The sequence below is a fragment of the Chelonia mydas genome, chromosome 2 (assembly GCF_015237465.2).
Source record: "Chelonia mydas isolate rCheMyd1 chromosome 2, rCheMyd1.pri.v2, whole genome shotgun sequence".
Classification (NCBI taxonomy): Eukaryota; Metazoa; Chordata; order Testudines; family Cheloniidae; genus Chelonia; species Chelonia mydas.
The window spans coordinates 1122660-1147718 of record NC_057850.1 but is presented as its reverse complement, the minus strand read 5'-3'; the positions used below and the strand labels follow the sequence as shown (position 1 = coordinate 1147718).

General features: G+C 54.3%; 1 protein-coding gene across 1 annotated transcript in view; it reads left to right on the top strand.

Annotated features, from left to right (window-relative positions):
* Window positions 1–25059, top strand: part of LOC102930879 (dystonin) — a 103131-nt gene that overhangs the window by 13745 nt on the left and 64327 nt on the right. Inside the window, exons 6-9 of the mRNA XM_043538898.1 lie at window positions 12131–12290; window positions 12572–12656; window positions 22452–22693; window positions 24273–24392. Coding sequence (XP_043394833.1) covers window positions 12131–12290; window positions 12572–12656; window positions 22452–22693; window positions 24273–24392 — 607 coding nt within the window. The remainder of the gene's footprint in view (window positions 1–12130; window positions 12291–12571; window positions 12657–22451; window positions 22694–24272; window positions 24393–25059) is intronic.

The following is a 25059-nucleotide window of genomic DNA, read 5'->3' as shown; positions in this document are numbered from 1 at the left end:
GGGTGAGGACAAAGCCACAAAGTTCAGCCACCAGGTTAGCCGTGACATTATCGGGGAGACTGTTCCTGACGGCTTGTAGTCCATCTTTGTGTGGAATGTTGGTGTAGAGGGCTTCTACATCCATTGTGGCCAGGATGGTGTTGTCAGGAAGATCACCGATGGACTGTAGTTTCCTCAGGAAGTCAGTGGTGTCTCGAAGGTAGCTGGGAGTGCTGGTAGCGTAGGGCCTGAGGAGGGAGTCTACATAGCCAGACAATCCTGCTGTCAGGGTGCCAATGCCTGAGATGATGGGGCGCCCAGGATTTCCAGGTTTATGGATCTTGGGTAGCAGATAGAATACCCCAGGTCGGGGTTCCAGGCGTGTGTCTGTGCGGATTTGATCTTGTGCTTTTTCAGGGAGTTTCTTGAGCAGATGGTGTAGTTTCTTTTGGTAACTCTCAGTGGGATCAGAGGGTAATGGCTTGTAGAAAGTGGTGTTGGAGAGCTGCCTAGCAGCCTCTTGTTCATATTCCGACCTATTCATGATGACAACAGCACCTTCTTTGTCAGCCTTTTTGATTATGATGTCAGAGTTGTTTCTGAGGCTGTGGATGGCATTGTGTTCCGCACGGCTGAGGTTGTGGGGCAAGTGATGCTGCTTTTCCACAATTTCAGCCCGTGGACGTCGGCGGAAGCACTCTATGTAGAAGTTCAGTCTGTTGTTTCGACCTTCAGGAGGAGTCCACCTAGAATCCTTCTTTTTGTAGTGTTGGTAGGGAGGTCTCTGTGGATTAGTATGTTGTTCAGAGGTTTGTTGGAAATATTCCTTGAGTCGGAGACGTCGAAAATAGGATTCTAGGTCACCACAGAACTGTATCATGTTCATGGGGGTGGAGGGGCAGAAGGAGAGGCCCCGAGATAGGACAGCTGCTTCTGCTGGGCTGAGAGTATAGTTGGATAAATTAACAATATCGCTGGGTGGGTTAAGGGAACCACTGTTGTGGCTCCTTGTGACATGTAATAGTTTAGATAGTTTAGTGTCCTTTTTCTTTTGTAGAGAAGCAAAGTGCGTGTTGTAAATGGCTTATCTAGTTTTAGTAAAGTCCAGCCACGAGGAAGTTTGTGTGGAAGGTTGGTTTTTTATGAGAGTATCCAGTTTTGAGAGCTCATTCTTAATCTTTCCCTGTTTGCTGTAGAGGATGTTGATCAGGTGGTTCCGCAGTTTCTTTGAGAGCGTGTGGCACAAGCTGTCAGCATAGTCTGTGTGGTGTGTAGATTGTAATGGATTTTTTACCTTCAGTCCTTTTGGTACGATGTCCATCTGTTTGCATTTGTGGACAAATATGTGGACAGAGTTGGCATCGGGCTTTGTTGCAAGGATAGGTTCCTGGGTTAGTGTTTTTGTTGTGTGGTGTGTGGTTGCTGGTGAGTATTTGCTAAAAGGGACTGGATCCACTGGTCATTTAGCACTTTGGGTAGCCAACCACCTGGAATATCTACATCTAGCCCCCACTGTCGGAGTGTTCTCATGTCCCTTCCCGTCATTGCTACAAAGGGAGTATAACCGTGACTTGCTGGGACCGACCTTAAGGCCATTAGAATCATAGGCAGTTTTTCATCCCAATCTTTTCCATTTTCTTTCACCATTTTTCTTAGAGCCTCCTTTAGAGTGCGGTGAGTTCGTTCCACTGGTCCTGAGGATTGGGGGTGTCCCACAATGTGGAACCTTTGCTTAATGCCAAGTGTCACGGAGTCCCTGGGCGATGCTCTGGAACTGCTCCCCATGAAGCCAGTCGGGACTGTGGGAAAGTCTCCTTTCTGTGAGCAGCCTGTCTTCAGGACACACAGCTCACACAACTTCCACCTTCCTGGATCTGACCTCGGAGCATTCAGTATCCTCTGCCCCTCTGTGCGCTTCCCACAGCGAGTCCACTCATGCGGGGCTCCTGGGGAAGCCAGAGGCTCCTGCACCCCAGCTCCGCAGTCAGACGTGACTCTCAGCCAGCCAGTAAAACAGAAGGTTTATTAGACGACAGGAACATGGTCTAACACAGAGCTTGTAGGTGCAGAGAACTGGACCCCTCAGCTGGGTCCATTTTAGGGGCAGTGAGCCAGACAACCACGTCTGCCCTTCACTCCATGTCCCAGCCAGCCCCAAACTGAAACTCCCTCCAGCCCCTCCTCCCCTGGGCTTTGTCCCTTTCCTGGGGCAGGAGGTCACCGGATTCCTTTGTTCTCCAACCCTTTAGCTCTCACCTGGCAGGGGGGAAGGGCCCACGCCATCAGTTGTCAGGAAACAGGGTGTCGGCCATTGTCTGTGTCCAGACCCCTGCACACACCTGCCCTCTAGAGCTCTGCAATGATCATACACCCTTACCCCACCACCTAGATACTTAAGAACTGCATAAGGGAAACTGAGGCACCCCCACACTATTCAGAGAAAACATTAAGAACAGTCCCACTTCGTCACACCAAGTATCTTACACAGTTCCTGCAGAGTTTCCCAATGAAGTGTGGGCCTTGGTCCCAATCGATTTCCTTGGGCAGCCCCCACCGGCTAAACACCACCTTAAACGATTGCCGGGCTGCAGTCAAAGCTGGGTTAGTCTTTGCTGGGATGGCTTCTATCCATTTTGTAAAGGGATCTACACGACCAAACAACTTGGTATTTCGCGGGGTGACTGGTAGGGGTCCACTCTTGTCTATCTGTAACCGGGCCCACAGACCCTCAATCCTTTGGTGAGCAATGGGACCCTTTTGTACCTGAGGGTCTGCACATTGCAAACAGTGATTACACTGCCGCTTTACATCTTCCCGTATGGCGGGCCACCACCCTGTATCTTTGACCCTTTCTAGAGTTTTGTCCCAAATGCCCCTTGCTCGTGTTCATGGTGAACCCGTTCAGTCCTGACTTTCTTAGGCACTAACCACCTTCAGGCTGTTCCCCAAGGTCCGAGTCATGCTCGGTGGCCCACGCTACCCCATCGGGGTCGTTGTGTACTTACCATTTTCCTCAGATTGTTCCTTGCTTCAGGAATTGTTGAGTTTCTTCATCCCCTTCGTTAGGGCTTTCAGCTCCAGCGTCTCTGGGCTTGTCACCTGTTTTCGTGCTCTGGTTACTACACTGATTACCTCCTCTTCCTCACCTTGTGTTAACAGGGCCTCTTCTTTGGCTAAAACATCCGCCTTGTTATTCCAAAGTTCCTGGTTTCTGATGTGCTTCACATGTGTTACGTAAGTGTCTCGCGTTCGCCCCTTTATTACTCCTGGCTCCCAGTATCGCTCATGAGCGAGTGGCTTTCCATCTCCTGTACAGAACCCCTGCCTGCCCAGATGGGTAGCCACCCCACTACGGCTCTGCACACCCAGTCCGAATCGGTAAATATTGCCAGGGAGGCTTCCTGATCCTCCCCCTGTGGTACCGCCACCACTTCTCTGATGTGTGGCTTTACTGGTCCCTTTCGTTCCTGGTTGGTATTTACCTTTACCGCTCCACACCCGGTCTTAGCTCCTCCAGCACCAAAATAGCTCGACCCAGCCACGAACCAGATTTGTGCATTTTTCTCCTGAGCATTCTGTAGGGTGAGTCCTGATTTCACTGGCCCCTCTGGCGGGGCACTCATGCTCCTGCCCTTGCACTGCAAGGCCAGATGATACAGGGGATAGCACCTTTCCCTTTTCTAAAGTTATTCCTCGATATACGAGGGCCAGAGGCCATTGTGCCAACCTAGGATTAGATACCTGCCCCTCCCGTGCCGTTCCTGATATTCTGTATTTCAATGGGGAATGTTCTGTCTGTACTATGACTTTGGATCCTCCAGTTATATACTCCCAATGCTGCAAGGCTCACACGAAGGCCCAGCACTCTTTCTCTTTCTCACAGGGGGTGACATTTTGCTCAGTGTAATTCAGTGTTTTGGACCCATAGGCCACGATTTGTAATTTCCCGGTGCTTTGCTGCTGTAACAGTGCTGCTCCCTGCACCACAGCAGGACTGGGCAGTCGCAGGATGAATGGTTCTCCCACCTTTGGATATGTGGGGCCTGGCCTGGGCCAAATCCTGTTCCAGGGTCAGTGATGCCTTTGCCTGATCAGACCCCCACTCCCGCTGCTGCCCTTTCTTTAGGAGAAAACCCAGTGGGTGACATTTCAGTAACATGTCTCGAGAGGTTCAGTTCCCGAAAGGGCTCTTAAGGGTGCCATATCAGTGGGGGCGGGAAGTTTTCCAGTCAGTTCCCCCCGTTGTGCATCCGGGGTTCGTCCTTCCTTTCCCAATATGACCCCTACGTGTTTTACCTCTCGCTGTACCGGCTGGGCCTTGGCTCTGCTAGCCTGGAGTCCAGTATCTTGGATGGTCTGTAACATCTGCTCAGTGATCCTACCAACCTCCTCCCTGGGTCCCCATGCACCCGGATAGCATCAACATAGGAAATTACCCCTTTCGGGCTTCAGCTGTCAATTTTTCCCACACCTTAACCATGGGAGGGACAAATTGTGGCTGCTTTATGAAAACCCCAGGGGACCCTTGTGTGACGGGTTGGATCACAGAAACCCCCTTGGGAACTGCCAACTGACGTGCCAAGACTACTTCTGCCCCTGCTTTCCCTGCCAGCTTGGGACTCCAGCACCCTGTCGTGCTGAGCCAGACACGCCAGTCTGCTCCAACACAGACCCAGGGTCTGAACCACGGGCCCCAGAGCTGCAGACTTAACTGAAAGCAACTTAAGAAGTGTTCCTGTCTTTAACACTCAGATGCTCAACTCCCAGTGGGGTCCAAACCCCAAATAAATCCATTTTACCCTGTGTAAAGCTTATACAGGGTAAACTCATAAATTGTTCGCCCTCTGTAACACTGATAGAGAGATATGCACAGCTATTTGCCCCCCCCCTCCCCCCCCCCTCGGTATTAATACATTCTCTGGGTTAATTAGTAAGTAAAAAATGATTTTATTAAATACAGAAAGTAGGATTCAAGTGGTTCCAAGTAGTGACAGACAGAACAAAGTGAATTACCAAGCAAAATAAAATAGAACCTGCAAGTCTATGTCTAAGAAAACTGAATACTGATAAAACCTCACCCTTAGAGGAATTCCAGTAAGCTTCCTTTTACAGACTAGTCTCCTTCTAGTCTGGGTCCAGCAATCACTCACACCCCCTGTGGTTACTGTCCTTTGTTCCAGTTTCTTTCAGGTATCCTTTTGGGTGGAGAGGTGATCTCTTAAGCCAGCTGAAGACAGAATTGAGGGGTCTCCCACGGGCTTAAATAGACTCTTGTGAGTGGAGACCCCCTCCTCTCTCCTATGCAAAGTCCAGCTCCAAGATGGAGTTTTGGAGTCACTTGGGCAAGTCACATGTCCATGCATGACTCAGTTTTTACAGGCAGCAGCCGTTGCCCACATGCGATCTTGAATGTCTCCAGGAAGACTTCTTATGTGGATTGGGACCTTCCAGCATCCATTGTTCATTAAATGCTTCTTGACTGGGCACTTAACTTGCACATTCCTTTCTCAAGAAGCTGACCAAATGCTTTACAAAGGCTACTTAAAAATCAAGCAAGTACACAGCCAATATTCATAACTTTGAATACAAAAATGATACATGCATTCAAATAGGATGAATAGAATCAGTAGATCATAACCTCTACAGAGAGATGTTACATGGCATATGTAGCATAAAACATATTTTAGTTATGTCATATATACATTCGTAAGCATATTTCCATAAAGCCTTATGGAGGGCACCCCATAGGAAATTACCCCTTTTGGGCTTCAGCTGTCAATTTTTCCCACATCTTAATCACATGGGAGGGACAAATTGCAGGTATGTTATGAAAACCCTGGGGGACCCTTGTGTTGTCCCCTGTAAGTGAACTCAAATTTGTACCAGGACTCAGGGCGTGAGGGAATGGCAGAGGAGGCATTTGGTCAATCTGTTACTGAGAACCACTATCTCCCTGCTGCTGCTGCAGTGATTACTTCTTGGTACTTGGCCACGACCGGTGCAGTGGCAGGGTTACTGCGTTTAATGCTCTAAAACCCACTGACCTTCTCCAGGTCTCCCCTCCCCTTTCGGTACAGGCCAATGGGGCAGTATTAGTACCTGCCGTGTGCCAAGAACACCCTGTTCTAACAAACTTTCAGTGGTAGATTTTATCCCGTCTGCTGCTTCCTGAGGATACTTGTTTTGACGCTGTGGAGGGGGGTCAGGCCCTTGGATTAAAACCTCAGCATCAATTTTCCCACACTTCAATTTATTTTCAGCCCATACCGCAGGAAATTTGTCCATTCATGGGTCCCCTTCTTCTGCTTTCCCTCCTTCCGGGGCCTTTACAGCCACACAGCTATGTACAGCATTAATGGAGGGGTGGATGTTTCTACTAGCCCTTCACTATTTGTCCATAGGAACCTGTAAACTAAATCCACGAGGAGTCTCCCCTCATTAAGATAAGGCATTCTCAATATTCCATCCTCCTTACCCCCATTCCCAGTTTGATTCTGCTTCTGAACACATATTACCCATAATTCCCAATTCCCTACGTGGGTCAGGATTGGTCTCATGATAAATGCTTTCATTGTCTCCCCTGTGTATGATACTAGTTGTGTTGAATTTTCTGTTTCCACAGTGTCCCCAGGAAGCCACTGCTCTCCAAGCACACCTACTGATGCACCGGTGTCAGTTAACATAGTGGGGCATGTTTGTTCCCCTAATCGCCCCATTATTGCCCCTACAATGGGACGCTCCCATTTGTCATACTCTAGCTGGGCCACTACCTCAGGGGGAGTCCAGGGAGGCGGGCACCCCTATTGGGGTGGTGCCGATGGTTCGGGGTCCGTTCTGGGAGTTACAGGAGCCCCGCCAGTCAATTCCTCTTGCCTCTGTAACTGGGCAGCCCTCTGCAGTAACTCACTTGTGGGCTTCCCATCCCATTTCTCTCTTTTCCACCTTCAGCCAGACATCCTCTAGTCTGCATCTGATACCCACATCCAGATCCATTTCTTCCTCTTGCTCCTCTGCTGTTCCTGGCACCTCCCCGTCCTCTTCCTCTAACATGCCATAGTGCATCTGGCCCCTTTCCCCCAGCTCCCCTTGGAGATCTGGGGGCCTGTTGTTGTCACAAGTTATCACCCGTACAGGCTCCATTCTCCTGTCCTTATTTCCTTTTCCCGCTTGTCCCTGCGTGTCTCGAAAAACTATAGCTTCTTGAAAAATGTCCTGTTTTAGCTTGGGGTACCTGTCCCCTAGCTGGATCTATGGGCCCTAAAGTCACCTTCATTTTTTAGTTCAAACGGTCTAACAATTCAGCCTTAAAAGCTAATACATTGAAATCGGGGGGTGGGGGGGGAGTTCCTAAATACCGTTGGCACAACCGGTAGCAAGGACACTGCTCGCACCTAACCGCCCCTCAGCACTGCGTATTACTGCCCAGTCAGAAGTGTTAGTACAGGCCTGGGCTAGGACCTCTTAATCTGCCGGCCTCCACCCAGTTCGTGCCAACACCTTCACCATCCAGTCCAGACACGCGTCCCTTTCTAGGGGTCCTAATAACTGAGCAGTCGTCTGCGCCTGGTCTGGGGTACAGTCAGAAATCTCTAATATTTTGCCTTGTTTTCCTTTGTTGCTGTGGGTCATCTGGGACAGGTTTTATTCTTGTTACTGCCCTCGTGGGAACTGGAGCCACAGGATTGAATTGCTGAGCCTTTAACTTCAAATCCTGCAATTCCCTTTGCACAGGGGCATAGGGCCCTTCAGGAAAGGCATCAGGGAGGGTCTGACCAGCCAGGATCTCTCTGTTCGGGATCCATCCAACTATCCCCACTCCAAGTGTCATTCCAGGTGCCTGTATCCCCGGTGCCCACACTCACGCCTCCCCTTACTGCTGCTACTGTGTTCCTCTGGGCTCCCACCACCGTTTCTGGTTTCTCTGGTCGCTGCCTGCAGACGGTGTGGTCACTGCCTGCCTGGGCCTGATCCTTATTTTCTCGTAACACCGTTCTGACAGCTGCCTGAGCACCCCCCAGCTTCATCTGCAATGTAGATCCCTCCCCGTTCAGGTTTTCTACTTCCAGTCTCAGCTGCTCACTCTCCTGTATTACAGTCTGCAATGCTGACGCTGCACTGGTGCCCTCGGATGCCTTCTACTGAGCCAGATTCGCCTTAACTGTGTCCAGCTCCAATTCATAACCCTCCAGTTGTCTTTCCTGGAGTGCTCCCAGGCTGGAGAGATTAGTGACAGCTTTCCACAATGCCCACGTTGCTGCTGCTTTGATAACCTTCTTCTTTAGCTTGGGTTTCATGCACTCACAGAATGCTTCAAACCCCTTACATGCGGACTCCAGGGCATCCCTCCTCTGGAAGGAATTTTGTCCCCCCGGGCATGGACCCTGCTGGCTACCCATTTAGCAAGGGGGGTGGGCTCCTTAATTAATCCCTAGCCCTCCTGGTCCCTTTGCTTTGTTCCCTCCTGACGCTTCAGAGGGGTCATTCTGTCAAGCAGGGAGCGACCCTTTGTGACAAAATGGCACAGGGATTCAGCTGCTATCAACTGTTATTCACTGTGTGAGGATGTGACGAAGTGGGATTGTTCTTAATATTTCCTCTGAATAGTGTGGGGGTGCCTCAGTTTCCCCTAGGCAGTTCTTAAGTATCTAGGGGGTGGGATAAGGGTGTATGATCATTGCAGAGCCCTAGAGGACAGGTGTGTGCAGGGGTCTGGACACAGAGAATGGCTGACACCCTGTTTCCTGGCAACTGATGGCCTGGGCCTTCCCCCTTGGGAGGTGAGAGCTAAAGGGTTGGAGAACAAAGGAATGAGGTGCCCTCCTGGCCCGGGAAAGGGACAAAGCCCAGAGGAGGAGGGGCTGGAGGGTGAGGCAGTTTGGGGGCTAGCTGGGGACATGGAGTGAAGGGCAGACGTGGTTGTCTGGCTCACTGCCCCGCAAAATGGACCCAGCTGAGGGGTCCTGTTCTCTGCACCTACAAGCTCTGTGTTAGACCATGTTCCTGTCGTCTAATAAACCTTCTGTTTTACTGGCTGGCTGAGAGTCACATCTGACTGCGGAGTTGGGGGGCAGGACCCTCTGGCTTCCCCAGGACCTCGCCTGGGCAGACTCGCACGGAGGGGCAGAGGAGGCTGAATGCTCCGAGGTCAGACCCAGGAAGGTGGAAGTTGTGTGAGCTGTGTGTCCTGCAGAGCTGCTCACAGAAAGGAGACTTCCCCAGAGTCCTGCCTGTCTTCGTAGGGAGCAGTTCCAGAGCATCGCCCGGGGACGCCGGGACAGAGGCCCTATCAGTGCAGTCCAAACAACCTTAGCCAGCTTGCATTCTCTCCACTAAATGTGTTACCCGCACACCTTGGGGCACCCACTGTTACCCAGTTCCTCAGGCTGTGGGCGAAAGGCACCAACCCTTACCCAGTTCCTAGGGCTCAGGGCTTACTCTTTTGTGGGTTTGCAGGATCTTTTTCCCAGTGAAAGAGCCTTACACAGTAATATCCTTGTCCTCTATTTATTAACACTCATCAAGCAAAATACACGCACTAAGTATACAGTGCTCTGCTCACCAATCCTGATCTGGCAGGCGGCCTTTCCCTGTTGGCCAGGCAAGGTCGGTCTTGTCTGGGTTCTGGCTGCTGCATGTCATGGTCGTGAGTTCTTCTTTTCAGGTCTTTCCTTCTTCTTTTCCCTTTTCCTTTCTCTTTCCTTCCCAGCTGGTCTCCTTCTTGGACCTCAGTTTATATAGAAACTTGAGTCCAGCTTAGCTGTGCCTTAACCAATGATTTTATTAAGATATTACAAACTAATTCTTTGACCAATCTTAATGCATTGTGAAATCATTTTTTACCTGGTCATACCCCACCACCTTCATTGACTTAAATCTTGTAAAACTAATTATGCAACAGACAGAAACAATCAATGAACCAGACAGAAACCATGCAGATAAACAATAGAGAAGTGTTGGTTTCAGAGTGGCAGCCGTGTTAGTCTGTATTCACAAAAAGAAAAGGAGGACTTGTGGCACCTTAGAGACTAACCAGTTTATTAGAGCGTCAGCTTTCGTGAGCTACAGCTTCATAGAGAAGTGGGGACCATAAAGGCAAAACAATAAAGAAGTAGGGATTTCACACCCGCATCCATTGGGAAGTGATTGCTTGCCAGGCGGAATGCCGTCACACTAAGTTTTCTTTAACCATCTTTATCTGGTGGTGGGGGGTGCCACTGGGACAGGAGCCTTCGGAAGAGCCGGAGTGGACAGTGTTTTCATGTAACTTAGAAGGAATGTGGGGAGGTGACTTTCTGCGAAGGCCTCTGGCCTTGCGAGGGCGGAAGGGCTTGTGGCCCGGGGGGGAGGGCGTTCCGTGGGGAGAGGCTCATGGACATTTGGGGTGGGGGCACACGAACAGGTGGTGGAGTGGGGCAGGGAAGGGAGAAGCCCAAACTGTCAACCTTCCTGCGGGCCTGTCAGCTTCACCCAGCCTGCCAGCCCGGGCGGGGGGATGGACACAGGGGATGCGCCTGCCTCAGGGTCAGTGGCACAGGCCGGAGGGGACACCGTGGAATAGCTTGCCTGGCAGTGGCTCAGCCACACGGACACAGCAGCCCACGAGGTTTCCTACAGTTCCCCTTGTTCAGTGTAACCTGCGTCTGCCCCACTGCATGGCGCTGGGTGCGCTGGCCCGGCCAGACCCTTCCCGGCGCTCTGAGGGCCTTATACCCCCCTCCCCGGGCCAGGGCACCCCGTGGTGCGGTGCAGTCTGGGGTGCAGGGCGTGTGGGCTCGGGGGTGAAAGGGCCTTCGTGCTTTCTGGCTGGGCATGCTGCTATTTGCATCGGGACACAAAGCGCGCCTGGGTGAGGCTCAGGCCGTCCTAGGCAGACCAGAGCCGCTGCAGCCGTGAGGCAAGTGGTGAGGGAGCTGCAGGGGGTCCACAGCCTCTGACCTCCCTGCTGCGGGGTGGATCCCAGCTGCATCCTGCACGCTCTCCCCAAGGGCCCCCTAACGCCTGATAGCCATTCCTGAGCAGTTCCCGGTCACCATGGTACAGAGGGAAACTGAGGCACAGAGTGAGGCCGTGAGTTGCCCATGAGCATGCACGAGCAGGGCTGGAACTGGAACTGGAACTGGGGCGGGGCTTGGCTCCAGGGCCCCTGCCGTGACTCGAGCTCCCCTGCTATAGGATGAAGGGACCAATCAGAGGAGCTTTCTGTCCCTTGCCTGCCCCAGCCCCCATGGGGCAGATGGGTAGGTGTTGGCCATTACTCACTGTCCCAGGCCTCAGTAGAACACGGAGCCTGGGGCACTTTATTTATGGAGCTGCTCATGTCTCCTTCCTTGGAGTCTCCTGCAGTATCGTGTGTCCTGGGGAACTCCCTGCCACTAGGTAGCAATGAGGCCAGGAGCAGGTTTTAGCAGAGGACCAGGTGCTTACCTGGAGAAAGAGCCCAATGGCTGTAACAGTGAGGGCTACAAACAGGGTGCTAGTCTTGCCTGCCCCTGGCAAGTGCCAGCCCCTTGCTGTCTGGCTAGGAGGGACCATCCCAATGGGGTCTCCTCTCTCAGAGCCTGGCCTGGCTAGCTGCTGGGCTGCTCTGCCAGGCACTTCCTGGGGTCCTGTGTCCACCAAGTCAGGGCTGCTTGGGGGAGAGCTCTGAGCCGGGCTGGGCCCCCGACCTGCGGCTCCCAGTGTGGGCCAGCTCTGCTGCAGAGACGTGCAGGGTGTCATGTCGCCCTCTGGGGCTGCACTGCCTGGGCCAGGATATGTCTGGGAACCAGAGGAGCATTGCTCATGCCTCTCTATGGGGCAGGGGCACAGGCCCTCGGGAGCTTGGGGGGGTCAGGCAGCACAAGGCGGGAGGGGCGCAGCGTGGAAGGGGCAGGTGGCCCCTGGAGGCTGGCGGAGGAGAGGGGGTAGGGGAAGCAGGGGGTGCTTGAGGAGAGGGGCAGAAGGGTCACTGGGAAATGGGGGAGAGGAGCCCATTGAGCAAAGCAAAGATGCTCTAACCTGGAGCCTCCTGGCACCAGGGGCTCCCCTGGGCGAAACACCAGTGGGGCAGTAGCTCTTTGGGCACCCTGGGGACCTTCAGCCCTTCCGCCATTGCTGGGGGACACGTGGCGCTGCCCCCCGCCTGGCTCTCCCTAGCCTCCTTTCCCCACAGACACAGCTGCCTGGAGCAGATCCTGCCAGCTGCTCAGCGCTTCCAGGAGTCTGTGGATTCCTTCCAGGAGTGGCTGAGCGCGACGGAGAGGTGCCTGGCCCAGCTCTGGCACGCCAACGGCTGTGTGAGCCACCTGCAGGCTGCCCACCAGCAAAGCCAGGTGAGGGCAGGAGGGTGGGTGGGCCGGGCTGGCCTGGCTGGGACCTGTAGCCGGCCCTGCCGCATGGCCGAGGGGAGGGACGGGTACCAGGGCAGGGGCCCCTAGAGCATGGAGCAGCCCCCAACGCCAGAGCCCCCCAGCCATCCCTGCGCACGAGGGGGAGGACCTGGGGGGTGGGCACCTAGGGTAGGGGCAGTGGGCACGTGGGGGGCGGTGCAGGGGCCAGGCTGTGGGGCTGGGCTGAGCAGGCCTGGTGAGTCTCACCTGTCGCTTTCCCTCAGGGGCTCTGCGAGGAGATTCGCTCCAGGCTGGGCGACCTGGAGCAAGCCCTGGAGCGGGGGCAGCAGGTGCTGGAGCTGGTGACAGGCAAGTGGCAGAGCAGCTGGCTGCTGAGAATTGGGAACTGCAGCCCCCAGGCCCAGACTGCCGAGCGGTGAATCCCTGCCCCCCATTCCCCACCGGGGGGCGCTCAGATCCTACTGCCCTCCATTCCCCACCGGGGGGCGCTCGGATCCTACTGCCCCCCATTCCCCACCAGGGGGCGCTCAGATCCTACTGCCCTCCATTCCCCACCGGGGGGCTCTCGGATCCTACTGCCCCCCATTCCCCACCGGGGGGCGCTCAGATCCTACTGCCCTCCATTCCCCACCGGGGGGCGCTCAGATCCTACTGCCCTCCATTCCCCACCGGGGGGTTCTCGGATCCTACTGCCCCCCATTCCCCACTGGGGGGCGCTCGGATCCTACTGCCCCCCATTCCTCACTGGGGGTGCTCGGATCCCCCTTTGCCACATTCCCCACCGGGGGGCTCTCGGATCCTACTGCCCCCCATTCCCCACCGGGGGGCGCTTGGATCCTACTGCCCCCCAATTCCCCACCGGTGGCGCTTGTCTCCCCCTTTCCCACTTTCCCCACCGGGGGCGCTCGAATCCCCCTTTCCCACTTTCTCCACCAGGGGGCGCTCGGATCCTACTGCCCCCCATTCCCCACCGGGGAGTGCTCAGATCCCCCTTTCCCACATTCCCCACCGGGGGGGCGTTCAGATCCTACTGCCCCCCATTGCCCACCAGAGGGGTGCTCAAATCCCCCTTTCTCACATTCCCCACCAGGGGGCGCTCAGATCCTATTGCCCCCCCCATTCTCCAGCAGGGCCACTCAGATCCTACTGCCCCCTATGTACCAGCAGGGGTGCTTGGATCCCCCCCTCCACACATTCCCCATCAGGGAGCGCTCGGATCCGACTGCCCCCATGTACCAGCAGGGGGCACTCAGATCCCCCTTTCCCACATTCCCCACCGGGGGGTGCTCAGATCCTATTTCCCCCCCATTCTCCAGCAGGGGGTGCTTGGATACTACTGACCCCCATTCCCCACTAGGGGGCGCTTGGATCCCCCTTTCCCACATTCCCCATCGGGGGGGGCACTCGGATCCTACTGCCCCCCATTCCCCACTGGGGGGCGCTCGGATCCTACTGCCCCCCATTCCCCACTGGGGTGCACTCGGATCCCCCTTTCCCACATTCCCCACCGGGGGGGCTCAAATCCTATTGCCCCCCCATTCTCCAGCAGGGCAACTCAGATCCTACTGCCCCCCATGTACCAGCAGGGGTGCTTGGATCCCCCCTCCACACATTCCCCACCAGGGGGCGCTTGGATCCTACTGCCCCCCATGTACCAGCAGGGGGCATTCAGATCCCCCTTTCCCACATTCCCCACCAGGGGGCGCTCAGATCCTACTGTCCCCATGTACCAGCAGGGGTGCTTGGATCCCCCATCCTCACATTCCCCACCAGGGGGCGCTCAGATCCTACTGCCCCCCCATTCTCCAGTGCGGGGCGCTTGGATCACACAGCCAACCCCCCATTCTCCAGCAGTGGTTGCTCGGATCCTCTCTCCCCACATTCCCCACCAGGGGGCGCTCAGATCCTGTTGCCCCCCCATGTACCAGCAGGGGTGCTCGGATCCCCCAACCAACCTCCCATTCCCCACCAGGGGGCGCTTGGATCCTACCACCCCCCATTTCCCAGTGGGACGTGGTTGGATCCTCCAACCAAACTGCTGGGGGCTCCTACCCGGGGGCTCACCCTCTCACCCCCTCCTCCCCGGCGCGCTCTCTACAATCCGTTCCTGCTTGGGAGTGTGCTGAAATTTGCTTTTCCCAAACTGCTCACCCCAGTTCACTCCCCCACCACAGGCCACCCTGATCCCTTCCTTCCCTGTGTGCTCCACAATCTCGTCTGGATTGACTCAGCTCCGGTGCTCCCCTTGCCCCATTCCTGTCCCACTGCTCACCCTGAACCTCTCCTCCCCACATGCTGTTCTCAGCCTGTTCCTCCCTGAGCATTCGCTGGAATCAGCCCCTCTGGGGCTCACTTAAATATCTAACAATTCTAGGTGCTAACTTTCCAGGCTAGAGACCTGGCAGCCACTCGGGGCCTTTGTGTCTAGACAGACACAGGAGACCTCACCGTGACAAAGAATAACTGATCACAGGAAAGACTGAGCCTTGTCTAGGTGCAGGGGATCCCGACCTGGACCAGTAATACACAGAATGGGCCCTTGGAAATGGACAAGCTTCCAAAGCGTAAAACAATTCTGAGCAAAACTGAATCTCAGGAAGTATTTAAAGAAGCAGTAACAATTATTTCTGTGTTCATTGAGGTGATTTAGTATCAAATGCAAGGAAAAGCTGCGAAGCTGACAGCCGCGAGGACAAATCAGCAGTTAGGAAAGGCAGATAATTGACAAGAGAAGCTAACGGTATCAGTGAAAAGTCTTGGGCCATGTGTGTAGCAGGAAGGAATGAAATCCCAGCAATGGTCTAGGTCTGATCCCAGGCAAGGAGGGCAATGCTGCAGGCATGCTGCAGAAGAGGCAGACGTATTCAATAACTATTTCTGTTCCGTTCAGAAAGACGCAGGGGGAGGTATTCACATCTTACAGTGACCAGGGAATAGTGTCTCCCAGCTGTAACTAGGACGGATGGGTAAATAGCAACTACTCGCCCTGTATAACTGCCCCAGGGGTATCATCAGCTTGGCAGAGGTGCTCACTGACCCACTAATGCTGATTTCTAGTAAATCTTGAAGAACTGGGGACTTCCCAGCGCTCTGGAGAAAGCTGAGGCAGTGCCTGTATTTTGAAAGGTTTCAGAGTAACAGCTGTGTTAGTCTGTATTCGCAAAAAGAACAGGAGTACTTGTGGCACCTCAGAGACTAACCAATTTATTTGAGCATAAGCTTTCGTGAGCTACAGCTCACTTCATCGGATGCATACTGTGGAAAGTGTAGAAGATCTTTTTATATACACACAAAGCATGAAAAAATACTTATATATATATATATATATATATAAAAATACCTAATAACATCAGCCACACTATCAGAGGCTCGTTCACCTGCACATCCACCAATGTGATATATGCCATCATGTGCCAGCAATGCCCCTCTGCCATGTACATTGGCCAAACCGGACAGTCTCTACGTAAAAGAATCAATGGACACAAATCAGATGTCAAGAATTATAACATTCAAAAACCAGTCGGAGAACACTTCAATCTCTCTGGTCACTCGATCTCAGACTTAAAGGTTGCAATATTAAAACAAAAAAACTTCAAATCCAGACTCCAGTGAGAAACTGTTGAATTGGAATTCATTTGCAAATTGCATACAATTAACTTAGGCTTGAATAGAGACTGGAAGTGGCTAAGTCATTATGCAAGGTAACCTATTTCCCCTTGTTTTTTCCTACCCCGCTCCCCCTCAGACTTCGTGTTAAACCCTGGATTTGTGCTGGAAATGGCCCACCTTGATTATCATACACACTGTAAGGAGAGTGGTCACTTTAGATAAGCTATTAACAGCAGGAGAGTGGGTTTGTGTGTGGGGGGGGGTGAGAAAACCTGGATATGTGCTGGAAATGGCCCACCTTGATTATCATACACATTGTAAAGAGAGTGGTCACTTTGGCTGGGCTATTACCAGCAGGAGAGTGAGTTTGCGGGGGGCGGGGCGGAGGGTGAGAAAACCTGGATTTGTGCTGGAAATGGCCCACCTTGATTATCATACACATTGAAAGGAGAGTGGGCACTTTAGATAAGCTATTACCAGCAGGAGAGTGGGGTGGGGGGAGAGAAAACCTTTTGTAGTGGTAAACACCCATTTTTTCATGCTTTGTGTGTATAAAAAGATCTTCTGTACTTTCCACGGTATGCATCCGATGAAGTGAGCTGTAGCTCACGAAAGCTTATGCTCAGATAAATTTGTTAGTCTCTAAGGTGCCACAAGTACTCCTTTTCTTTTTGTATTTTGAAAGCAGAAGTGACCTGATTAGCCTGATCTTGAGCTGGGCAGGTCATGGCAAGGCTGACAGGATCCAGAGAAACTCAGAAGATGGATGCATAAGAAATACCAGTTCTCCGTGATTTCGACTGTGATTGTCAGTAATAATAGATTCATAGATACTAAGGTCAGAAGGGACACTATGATCATAGGCAAAAAGCCCCCAGGGCTTCTTCCAATCTGCCCTGGAGGAAAATTCCTTCCCGACCCCAAATATGGCGATCAGCTAAACCCTGAGCATGTGGGCAAGACTCTAAGATACCTGCCTCTGCTCTAGCCCCTTCATCAGGGCTCTGAGTGTTTCACAGAGCAGGTCGTTATCATAGAATCATAGAATATCAGGGCTGGAAGGGACCTCAGGAGGTCATCTAGTCCAACCCCCTGCTCAAAGCAGGACCAAACCCCAACTAAATCATCCCAGCCAGGGCTTTGTCAAGCCTGACCTTAAACACCTCAAAGGAAGGAGATTCCACCACCTCCCTAGGTAACACATTCCAGTGCTTCACCACCCTCCTAGTGAAATAGTGTTTCCTTATATCCAACCTAGACCTCCTCCGCTGCAACTTGAGACCATTACTCCTTGTTCTGTCCTCTGCCACCACTGAGAATAGTCTAGATCCATCCTCTTTGGAACCCCCTTCAGGTAGTTGAAAGCAGCTATCAAATCCCCCCTCATTCTTCTCTTCTGCAGACTAAACATCCCCAGTTCCCTCAGCCTCTCCTCATAAGTCATGTGTTCCAGTCCCCTAATCATTTTTGTTGCCCTCCGCTGGACTCTTTCCAATGTTTCCATATCCTTCTTGTAGTGTGGGGCTCAAAACTGGACACAGTACTCCAGATGAGGCCTCACCAATGTCGAATAGAGGGGAACAATCACGTCCCTCGATCTGCTGGCAATGCTCCTACTTATACAGCCCAAAATGCCATTGGCCTTCTTGGCAACAAGGGCACACTGTTGACTCCTATCCAGCTTCTCGTCCACTGTAACCCCTAGGTCCTTTTCTGCAGAACTGCTGCCGAGCCATTCGGTCCCTAGTCTGTAGTGGTGCATTGGATTCTTCCGTCCTAAGTGCAGGACTCTGCACTTGTCCTTGTTGAACCTCATCAGATTTCTTTTGGCCCAATCCTCCAATTTGTCTAGGTCCCTCTGTATCCTATCCCTGCCCTCCAGCGTATCTACCACTCCTCCTAGTTTAGTATCATCTGCAAATTTGCTGAGAGTGCAATCCACACCATCCTCCAGATCATTTATGAAGATATTGAACAAAACCGGCCCCAGGACCGACCCTTGGGGCACTCCACTTGACACCGGCTGCCAACTAGACATGGAGCCATTGATCACTACCCGTTGAACCCGACAATCTAGCCAGCTTTCTCTCCACTTTATCGTCCATTCATCCAGCCCATACTCCTTTAACTTGCTGGCAAGAATACTGTGGGAGACCGTGTCAAAAGCTTTGCTAAAGTCAAGGAACAACACGCCCACTGCTTTCCCCTCATCCACAGAGCCAGTTATCTTGTCATCTAAGGCAATTAGATTAGTCAGGCATGACTTGCCCTTGGTGAATCCATGCTGACTGTTCCTGATCACTTTCCTCTCCTCTAAGTGCTTCAGAATTGATTCCTTGAGGACCTGCTTGATGATTTTTCCAGGGACTGAGGTGAGGCTGACTGGCCTGTAGTTCCCAGGATCCTCCTCCTTCCCTTTTTTAAAGATGGGCACTACATTAGCCTTTTTCCAGTCGTCCGGGACCTCCCCCGATAGCCATGAGTTTTCAAAGATAATGGCCAATGGCTCTGCAATCACATCCGCCAACTCCTTTAGCACTCTCGGATGCAGCGCATCCGGCCCCATGGACTTGTGCACGTTCAGCTTTTCTAAATAGTCCCGAACCACTTCTTTCTCCACAGAGGGCTGGTCACCTCCTCCCCATGCTGTGCTGCCCAGTGCAGCAGTCTGGGAGCTGACCTTGTTCGTGAAGACAGAGGCAAAAAAAGCATTGAGTACATTAGCTTTTTCCACATCCTCTGTCACTAGGTTGCCTCCCTCATTCAGTAAGGGGCCCACACTTTCCTTGACTTTCTTCTTGTTGCTAACATACCTGAAGAAACCCTTCTTGTTACTCTTAACATCTCTTGCTTGCTGCAACTCCAGGTGTGATTTGGCCTTCCTGATTTCACTCCTGCATGCCCGAGCAATATTTTTATACTCTTCCCTGGTTATTTGTCCAATCTTCCACTTCTTGTAAGCTGCTTTTTTGAGTTTAAGATGAGCAAGGATTTCACTGTGAAGCCAAGCTGGTCACCTGCCATAGTTACTATTCTTTCCACACATCGGGATGGTTTGTCCCTGTAACCTCAATAAGGATTCTTTAAAATACAGCCAGCTCTCCTGGACTCCTTTCCCCCTCATGTTATTCTCCCAGGGGATCCTACCCATCAGTTCCCTGAGGGAGTCAAAGTCTGCTTTTCTGAAGTCCAGGGTCCGTATTCTGCTGCTCTCCTTTCTTCCCTGTGTCAGGATCCTGAACTTGACCATCTCATGGTCACTGCCTCCCAGGTTCCCATCCGCTTTAGCTTCCCCTACTAATTCTTCCCGGTTTGTGAGCAGCAGGTCAAGAAGAGCTCTGCCCCTAGTTGGTTCCTCCAGCACTTGCACCAGGAAATTGTCCCCTACACTTTCCAAAAACTTCCTGGATTGTCTGTGCACCGCTGTATTGCTCTCCCAGCAGATATCAGGGTGATTGAAGTCTCCCATGAGAACCAGGGCCTGTGATCTAGTAACTTCCGTGAGTTGCCGGAAGAAAGCCTCATCCACCTCATCCCCCTGGTCCGGTGGTCTATAGCAGACTCCCACCACCACATCACCCTTGTTGCTCACGCTTCTAAACTTAATCCAGAGACACTCAGGTTTTTCTGCAGTTTCATAGCGGAGCTCTGAGCAGTCATACTGCTCCCTTACATACAGTGCTACTCCCCCACCTTTTCTGCCCTGCCTGTCCTTCCTGAACAGTTTGTATCCATCCTTGACAGTGCTCCAGTCATGTGAGTTATCCCACCAAGTCTCTGTTATTCCAATCACATCATAATTCCTTGACTGTGCCAGGACTTCCAGTTCTCCCTGCTTGTTTCCCAGGCTTCATGCATTTGTATATAGGCATTTGAGCTAACTCGCTGATCGTCCCTTTTTCTAAGTATGAGGCAGGAGCCCTGCCCTCTTGCGCGCTCCTGCTCGTGCTTCCTCCCGGTATCCCACTTCCGCACTGACCTCTGGGCTTTGGTCTCCTTCCCCCGGTGAACCTAGTTTAAAGCCCTCCTCACTAGGTTAGCCAGCCTGCTTGCGAAGATGCTCTTCCCTCTCTTCGTTAGGTGGAGCCCGTCTCTGCCTAGCACTCCTCCTTGGAACACCATCCCATGGTCAAAGAATCCAAAGCCTTCTCTCCGACACCACCTGCGTAGCCATTCGTTGACTTCCACGATTCGACGGTCTCTACCCAGGCTTTTTCCTTCCACGGGGAGGATGGACGAAAACAACACTTGTGCCTCAAACTCCTTTATCCTTCTTTCCAGAGCCATGTAGTCCGCAGTGATCCGCTCAAGGTCATTCTTATCATTACCCTCAAGGTACAGGTGAGCAAACTGAGGCACAGAGAGGGAAAGGGACTTGGCCAAGGTCACCCAGAAAGCCAGGGGCACAGCCAGGACAAGAACCCAGGTCTCCTTAACCCCAGTGTGGTGCCTGGTTGATGTAATGTGCTGAACCTTCTGTAAGACGGGTGACTTAGTCACGCTGGACACATTAGCACTGTCCAAACACATTAGCACTGTACAACATGAAGGTGGCACCAATCCATTCGAATTCTCTGAGAGGGTCGACAAGTATGTGGACAAGGGGGATCCAGTGGATATAGTGTACTTAGGTTTTCAGAAAGCCTTTGACAAGGTCCCTCACCAAAGGCTCTTAAGCAAAGTAAGCTGTCATGGGATAAGAGGGAAGGCCCTCTCATGGATTGGTAACTGGTTAAAAGATAGGAAACAAAGGGTAGGAATAAATGGTCAGTTTTCAGAATGGAGAGAGGTAAATTGTGGTGTCCCCCAGAGGTCTGTACTGGGACCAGGCCTATTCAACATATTCATAAATGATCTGGAAAAAGGGGTAAACAGTGAGGTGGCAAAATTTGCAGACGATATAAAATTACTCAGAATACTTAAGTCCAAAGCTTACTGCGAAGAGTAAGGGATCTCACAAAACTGGCAACAAAATGGCAGATGAAATTCAATGTTGATAAACACGAAGTAATGCACATTGGAAAACATAATCCCAACTATACGTATAAATTGATGGTGTCTAAATTAGATGTTACCACTCAAGAAAGAGATCTTTCAGTCATTGTGGAGAGTTCTCTGAAAACATCCACTCAATGTGCAGCGGCAGCCAAAAACACTAACAGAATGTCGGGAATCATTAGGAAAGGGATCGAGAATAAGACAGAAAATATCATGTTGCTTCTATATAAACCCATGCTACGCCCACATCTTGAATACTGTGTGCAGATGTGGTCGCCCCATCTCAAAAAAGATATATTGGAATTGGAAAAGGTTCAGAAAAGGGCAACAAAAATGATTCGGGGTCTGGAACAGCTTCCGTATGAGGAGAGATAAATAAGACTGGGACTTTTCCCCTTGGAAAAGAGACGGCTAAGGGGGGATATGATAGAGGTCTATACAATCATGACGTGTGTGGAGAAAGTAAATAAGGAAGTGTTATTTACTCCTTCTCATAACACAAGAACCAGGGGTCACCCAATGAAATGAATAGGCAGCAGGTTTAAAACAAACCAAAGGACGTATTTCTTCACACAACGCACAGTCTACCTGTGGAACTCCTTGCCAGGGGATGTTGTGAAGGCCCAAAGTATAACTGGGTTCAAAAAAGAACTAGATGAGTTCTTGGAGGATAGGGCCATGAATGGCTAGTAGCCAAGATGGGCAGGGACACAACCCCCTGCTCTGGGTGTCCCTAAACCTCTGACTGCCAGAAGCTGGGACTGGACGACGGGATGGATCACTTGATAATTACCCTGTTCTGTTCATTCCCTCTGAAGCACCTGGCATTGGCAACTGTCAGAAGTGGGCTAGATGGACCACTACTCTGACCCAGTATGGCCGGTCTTATGTTCTTATGTCCCATATTAGTTGAATTACAAATTAGTTAATTGACAGAGTGCAAAAAATAATAATTGTACATGGGGAGACGTCATCCACTGGGGCTGTTTCTAGTGGGGTCCCACCGGGACCTGTTCTCAGCCCAGGGTGGTTCAGTGTCTTTATCAGTCCCCTGGAAGAAAAGATAAACTCTTTGCTGGTGACATCTGCAGGTGCACAGAAGTGGTCAGTAATGCTGGGGACAGGTCAGCTGGATGGCTTGGGGAGATGGGCTCGAGAACAATAGCTGTTTACGACCGCGGAGCAAAGCCTGGGAGCTGTACCTGGGATGCAGGTCACGCCCGGGGAGGAGGCCACCGCTCTCTGAGCTAGCCGACAAAGGCCGAATGAGCTCGGAGGGCTGCAAGCTGAAGCGAGAGAAATGCAGCCTAGAGCTAAGGGGCCGTGGTTAGCAGTGATGGGACGAGCCCGCCCAGGGCCCTGGTGGACTCCCCGTCACCTGGCGCATGGGAACCCAGCCTGGATCTTTCAGAAGCTCTGCTGTAGCTCAGCCAGGCGCTGTGGGCTCAGGGCAGGGACGAGGGGGCTCTCCCGAGCGGTGGAGGAGGTCAGACCAGAGGGTCTGTGCTCCTGCCTGACTTCCAAATCCCTCGGCAGGGGAGGAAGCCCAGCTGGCCCAGGAGAAGATGGAGTCCCTGAGGATGAGGTATCTGATCATGGGGCAGAGCAGCGGCGACATCCGGCAGCGGCTGGCGCAGGCCCTGGAGGCCTCGTCCCGTGTAGACTCTGCCCAGGAGGACCTGGCTCTCTGGCTGGGTCGAATGGAGAAGGAGCTGGCCTCTGGGGACAGCCAGCCCGGGGACGGGCCGCACCGGGTCAGTGCCAGTGACAGAGAAAAGGTACTGGGGGCAAGGGTGAGGGAAGGGTTCAGGGTCCCTCCTGGGGCTGAGACTCCACCCCCGTCCCTGATCTCGCCTCACGCCTCTCGTGGGCACACGCGGGCCAGTGTCGCAACGTTCAAGCCACGCAAATCGTCCCGCCAGGTTCCACATCGTACCCAGGCCCCTGTCTCCCCAGGGTGGGTACTTGGGAACGCGCCACTCCCCCCCGCCCTGCAGCACCTTGCACACGCCCCACTCCCCCCCCAGAGCACCTGGTGCACGCTCCCCTCCCCCCCGCAGCACCTTGCGCACGCTCCCCTCCCCCCCCGCAGCACCTTGCGCACGCTCCCCTCCCCCCCGCAGCACCTGGCGCACGCTCCCCTCCCCCCCGCAGCACCTTGCGCACGCTCCCCTCCCCCCCGCAGCACCTTGCACACGCTCCACTCCCCCCCCCAGAGCACCTTGCACACGCCCCACTCCCCCCCGCAGCACCTGGCACAAGCTCCCCTCCCCCCCACAGCACCTTGCGCACGCCCCACTCCCCCCCGCAGCACCTGGCGCACGCCCCACTCCCCCCCCAGAGCACCTTGCACACGCCCCACTCCCCCCCACAGCACCTGGCGCACGCCCCACTCCCCCCCGCAGCACCTTGCGCACGCCCCACTCCCCCCCGCAGCACCTTGCACACGCCCCACTCCCCCCCCAGAGCACCTTGCACACGCCCCACTCCCCCCCACAGCACCTGGCGCACGCCCCACTCCCCCCCGCAGCACCTGGCGCACGCCCCACTCCCCCCCACAGCACCTTGCGCACGCCCCACTCCCCCCCGCAGCACCTGGCGCACGCCCCACTCCCCCCCCAGAGCACCTTGCACACGCCCCACTCCCCCCCACAGCACCTGGCGCACGCCCCACTCCCCCCCCAGAGCACCTTGCACACGCTCCACTCCCCCCCCGCAGCACCTGGCGCACGCCCCACTCCCCCCCGCAGCACCTGGCGCACGCCCCACTCCCCCCCCACAGCACCTTGCGCACGCCCCACTCCCCCCCGCAGCACCTGGCACAAGCTCCTCTCCCCCCGCAGCACCTGGCGCACGCCCCACTCCCCCCCGCAGCACCTGGCGCACGCCCCACTCCCGCCCTGCAGCACCTTGCGCACGCCCCACTCCCCCCCGCAGCACCTGGCGCACGCTCCCCTCCCCCCGCAGCACCTTGCGCACGCCCCACTCCCCCCCGCAGCACCTGGCGCACGCTCCCCTCCCCCCCGCAGCACCTTGCGCACGCCCCACTCCCCCCCGCAGCACCTGGCGCACGCTCCCCTCCCCCCCACAGCACCTTGCGCACGCCCCACTCCCCCCCGCAGCACCTGGCGCACGCTCCCCTCCCCCCGCAGCACCTTGTGCACGCCCCACTCCCCCCCGCCAGGAAGCACCTCGCGCGTCACCACTCCCGCCCTGCAGCACCTTGCGCACGCCCCACTCCCCCCCCAGAGCACCTTGCGCACACTCCCCTCCCCCCGCAGCACCTAGCACATGCTCCATTCCCCCTCCCCCGCCCACAAACACACCCGGCGTGTGACCCGGGCGTCTCTGTCTCAGTTTGAGCAGGTCCTGGGGGCTGAACACGCCCACCTGGCCAGGCTCAGCCAGCGGCTGGAGGAGCTCAGGCAGGTCCAGCTGGACGCCCAGGCCATCTGCTCGCAGCGCTCCGCTCAGCAGGTAGGGACGCCGGCCCAGCGCCCAGCCCCGTGATCCCCTTCACACGGACGCCCAGGGCGGCAGCCAAAGGCACCAGGCGTTCCACCTGCCCCGGCCAGCGCCGGGACTTCAGGCTGCTGGATTCCCCCCACACCGCTGGATGCCCCTGGACACTCGGACTGAGCCAGGCACGTGGCCACATGTACACGCACGGACTGACCAATTACACGCACCGACCGCGACACACGGCACGCACCGATTCGCACGGACTGAGCCGCTTACACGCACCGACCGCGACACACGGCACGCACCGATTCCCACGGACTGAGCCGCTTACACGCGCCGACCGCGACACACGGCACGCACCGATTCGCACGGACTGAGCCGCTTACACGCGCCGACCGCCACACACGGCACGCACCGATTCGCACAGACTGAGCCGCTTACACGCACCGACCGCGACACACGGCACGCACCGATTCCCACGGACTGAGCCGCTTACACGCGCCGACCGCGACACACGGCACGCACCGATTCGCACGGACTGAGCCACGTACACGCACCGACCGCGACACACGGCACGCACCGATTCCCACGGACTGAGCCGCTTACACGCGCCGACCGCCACACACGGCACGCACCGATTCCCACGGACTGAGCCGCTTACACGCACCGACCGCGACACTCG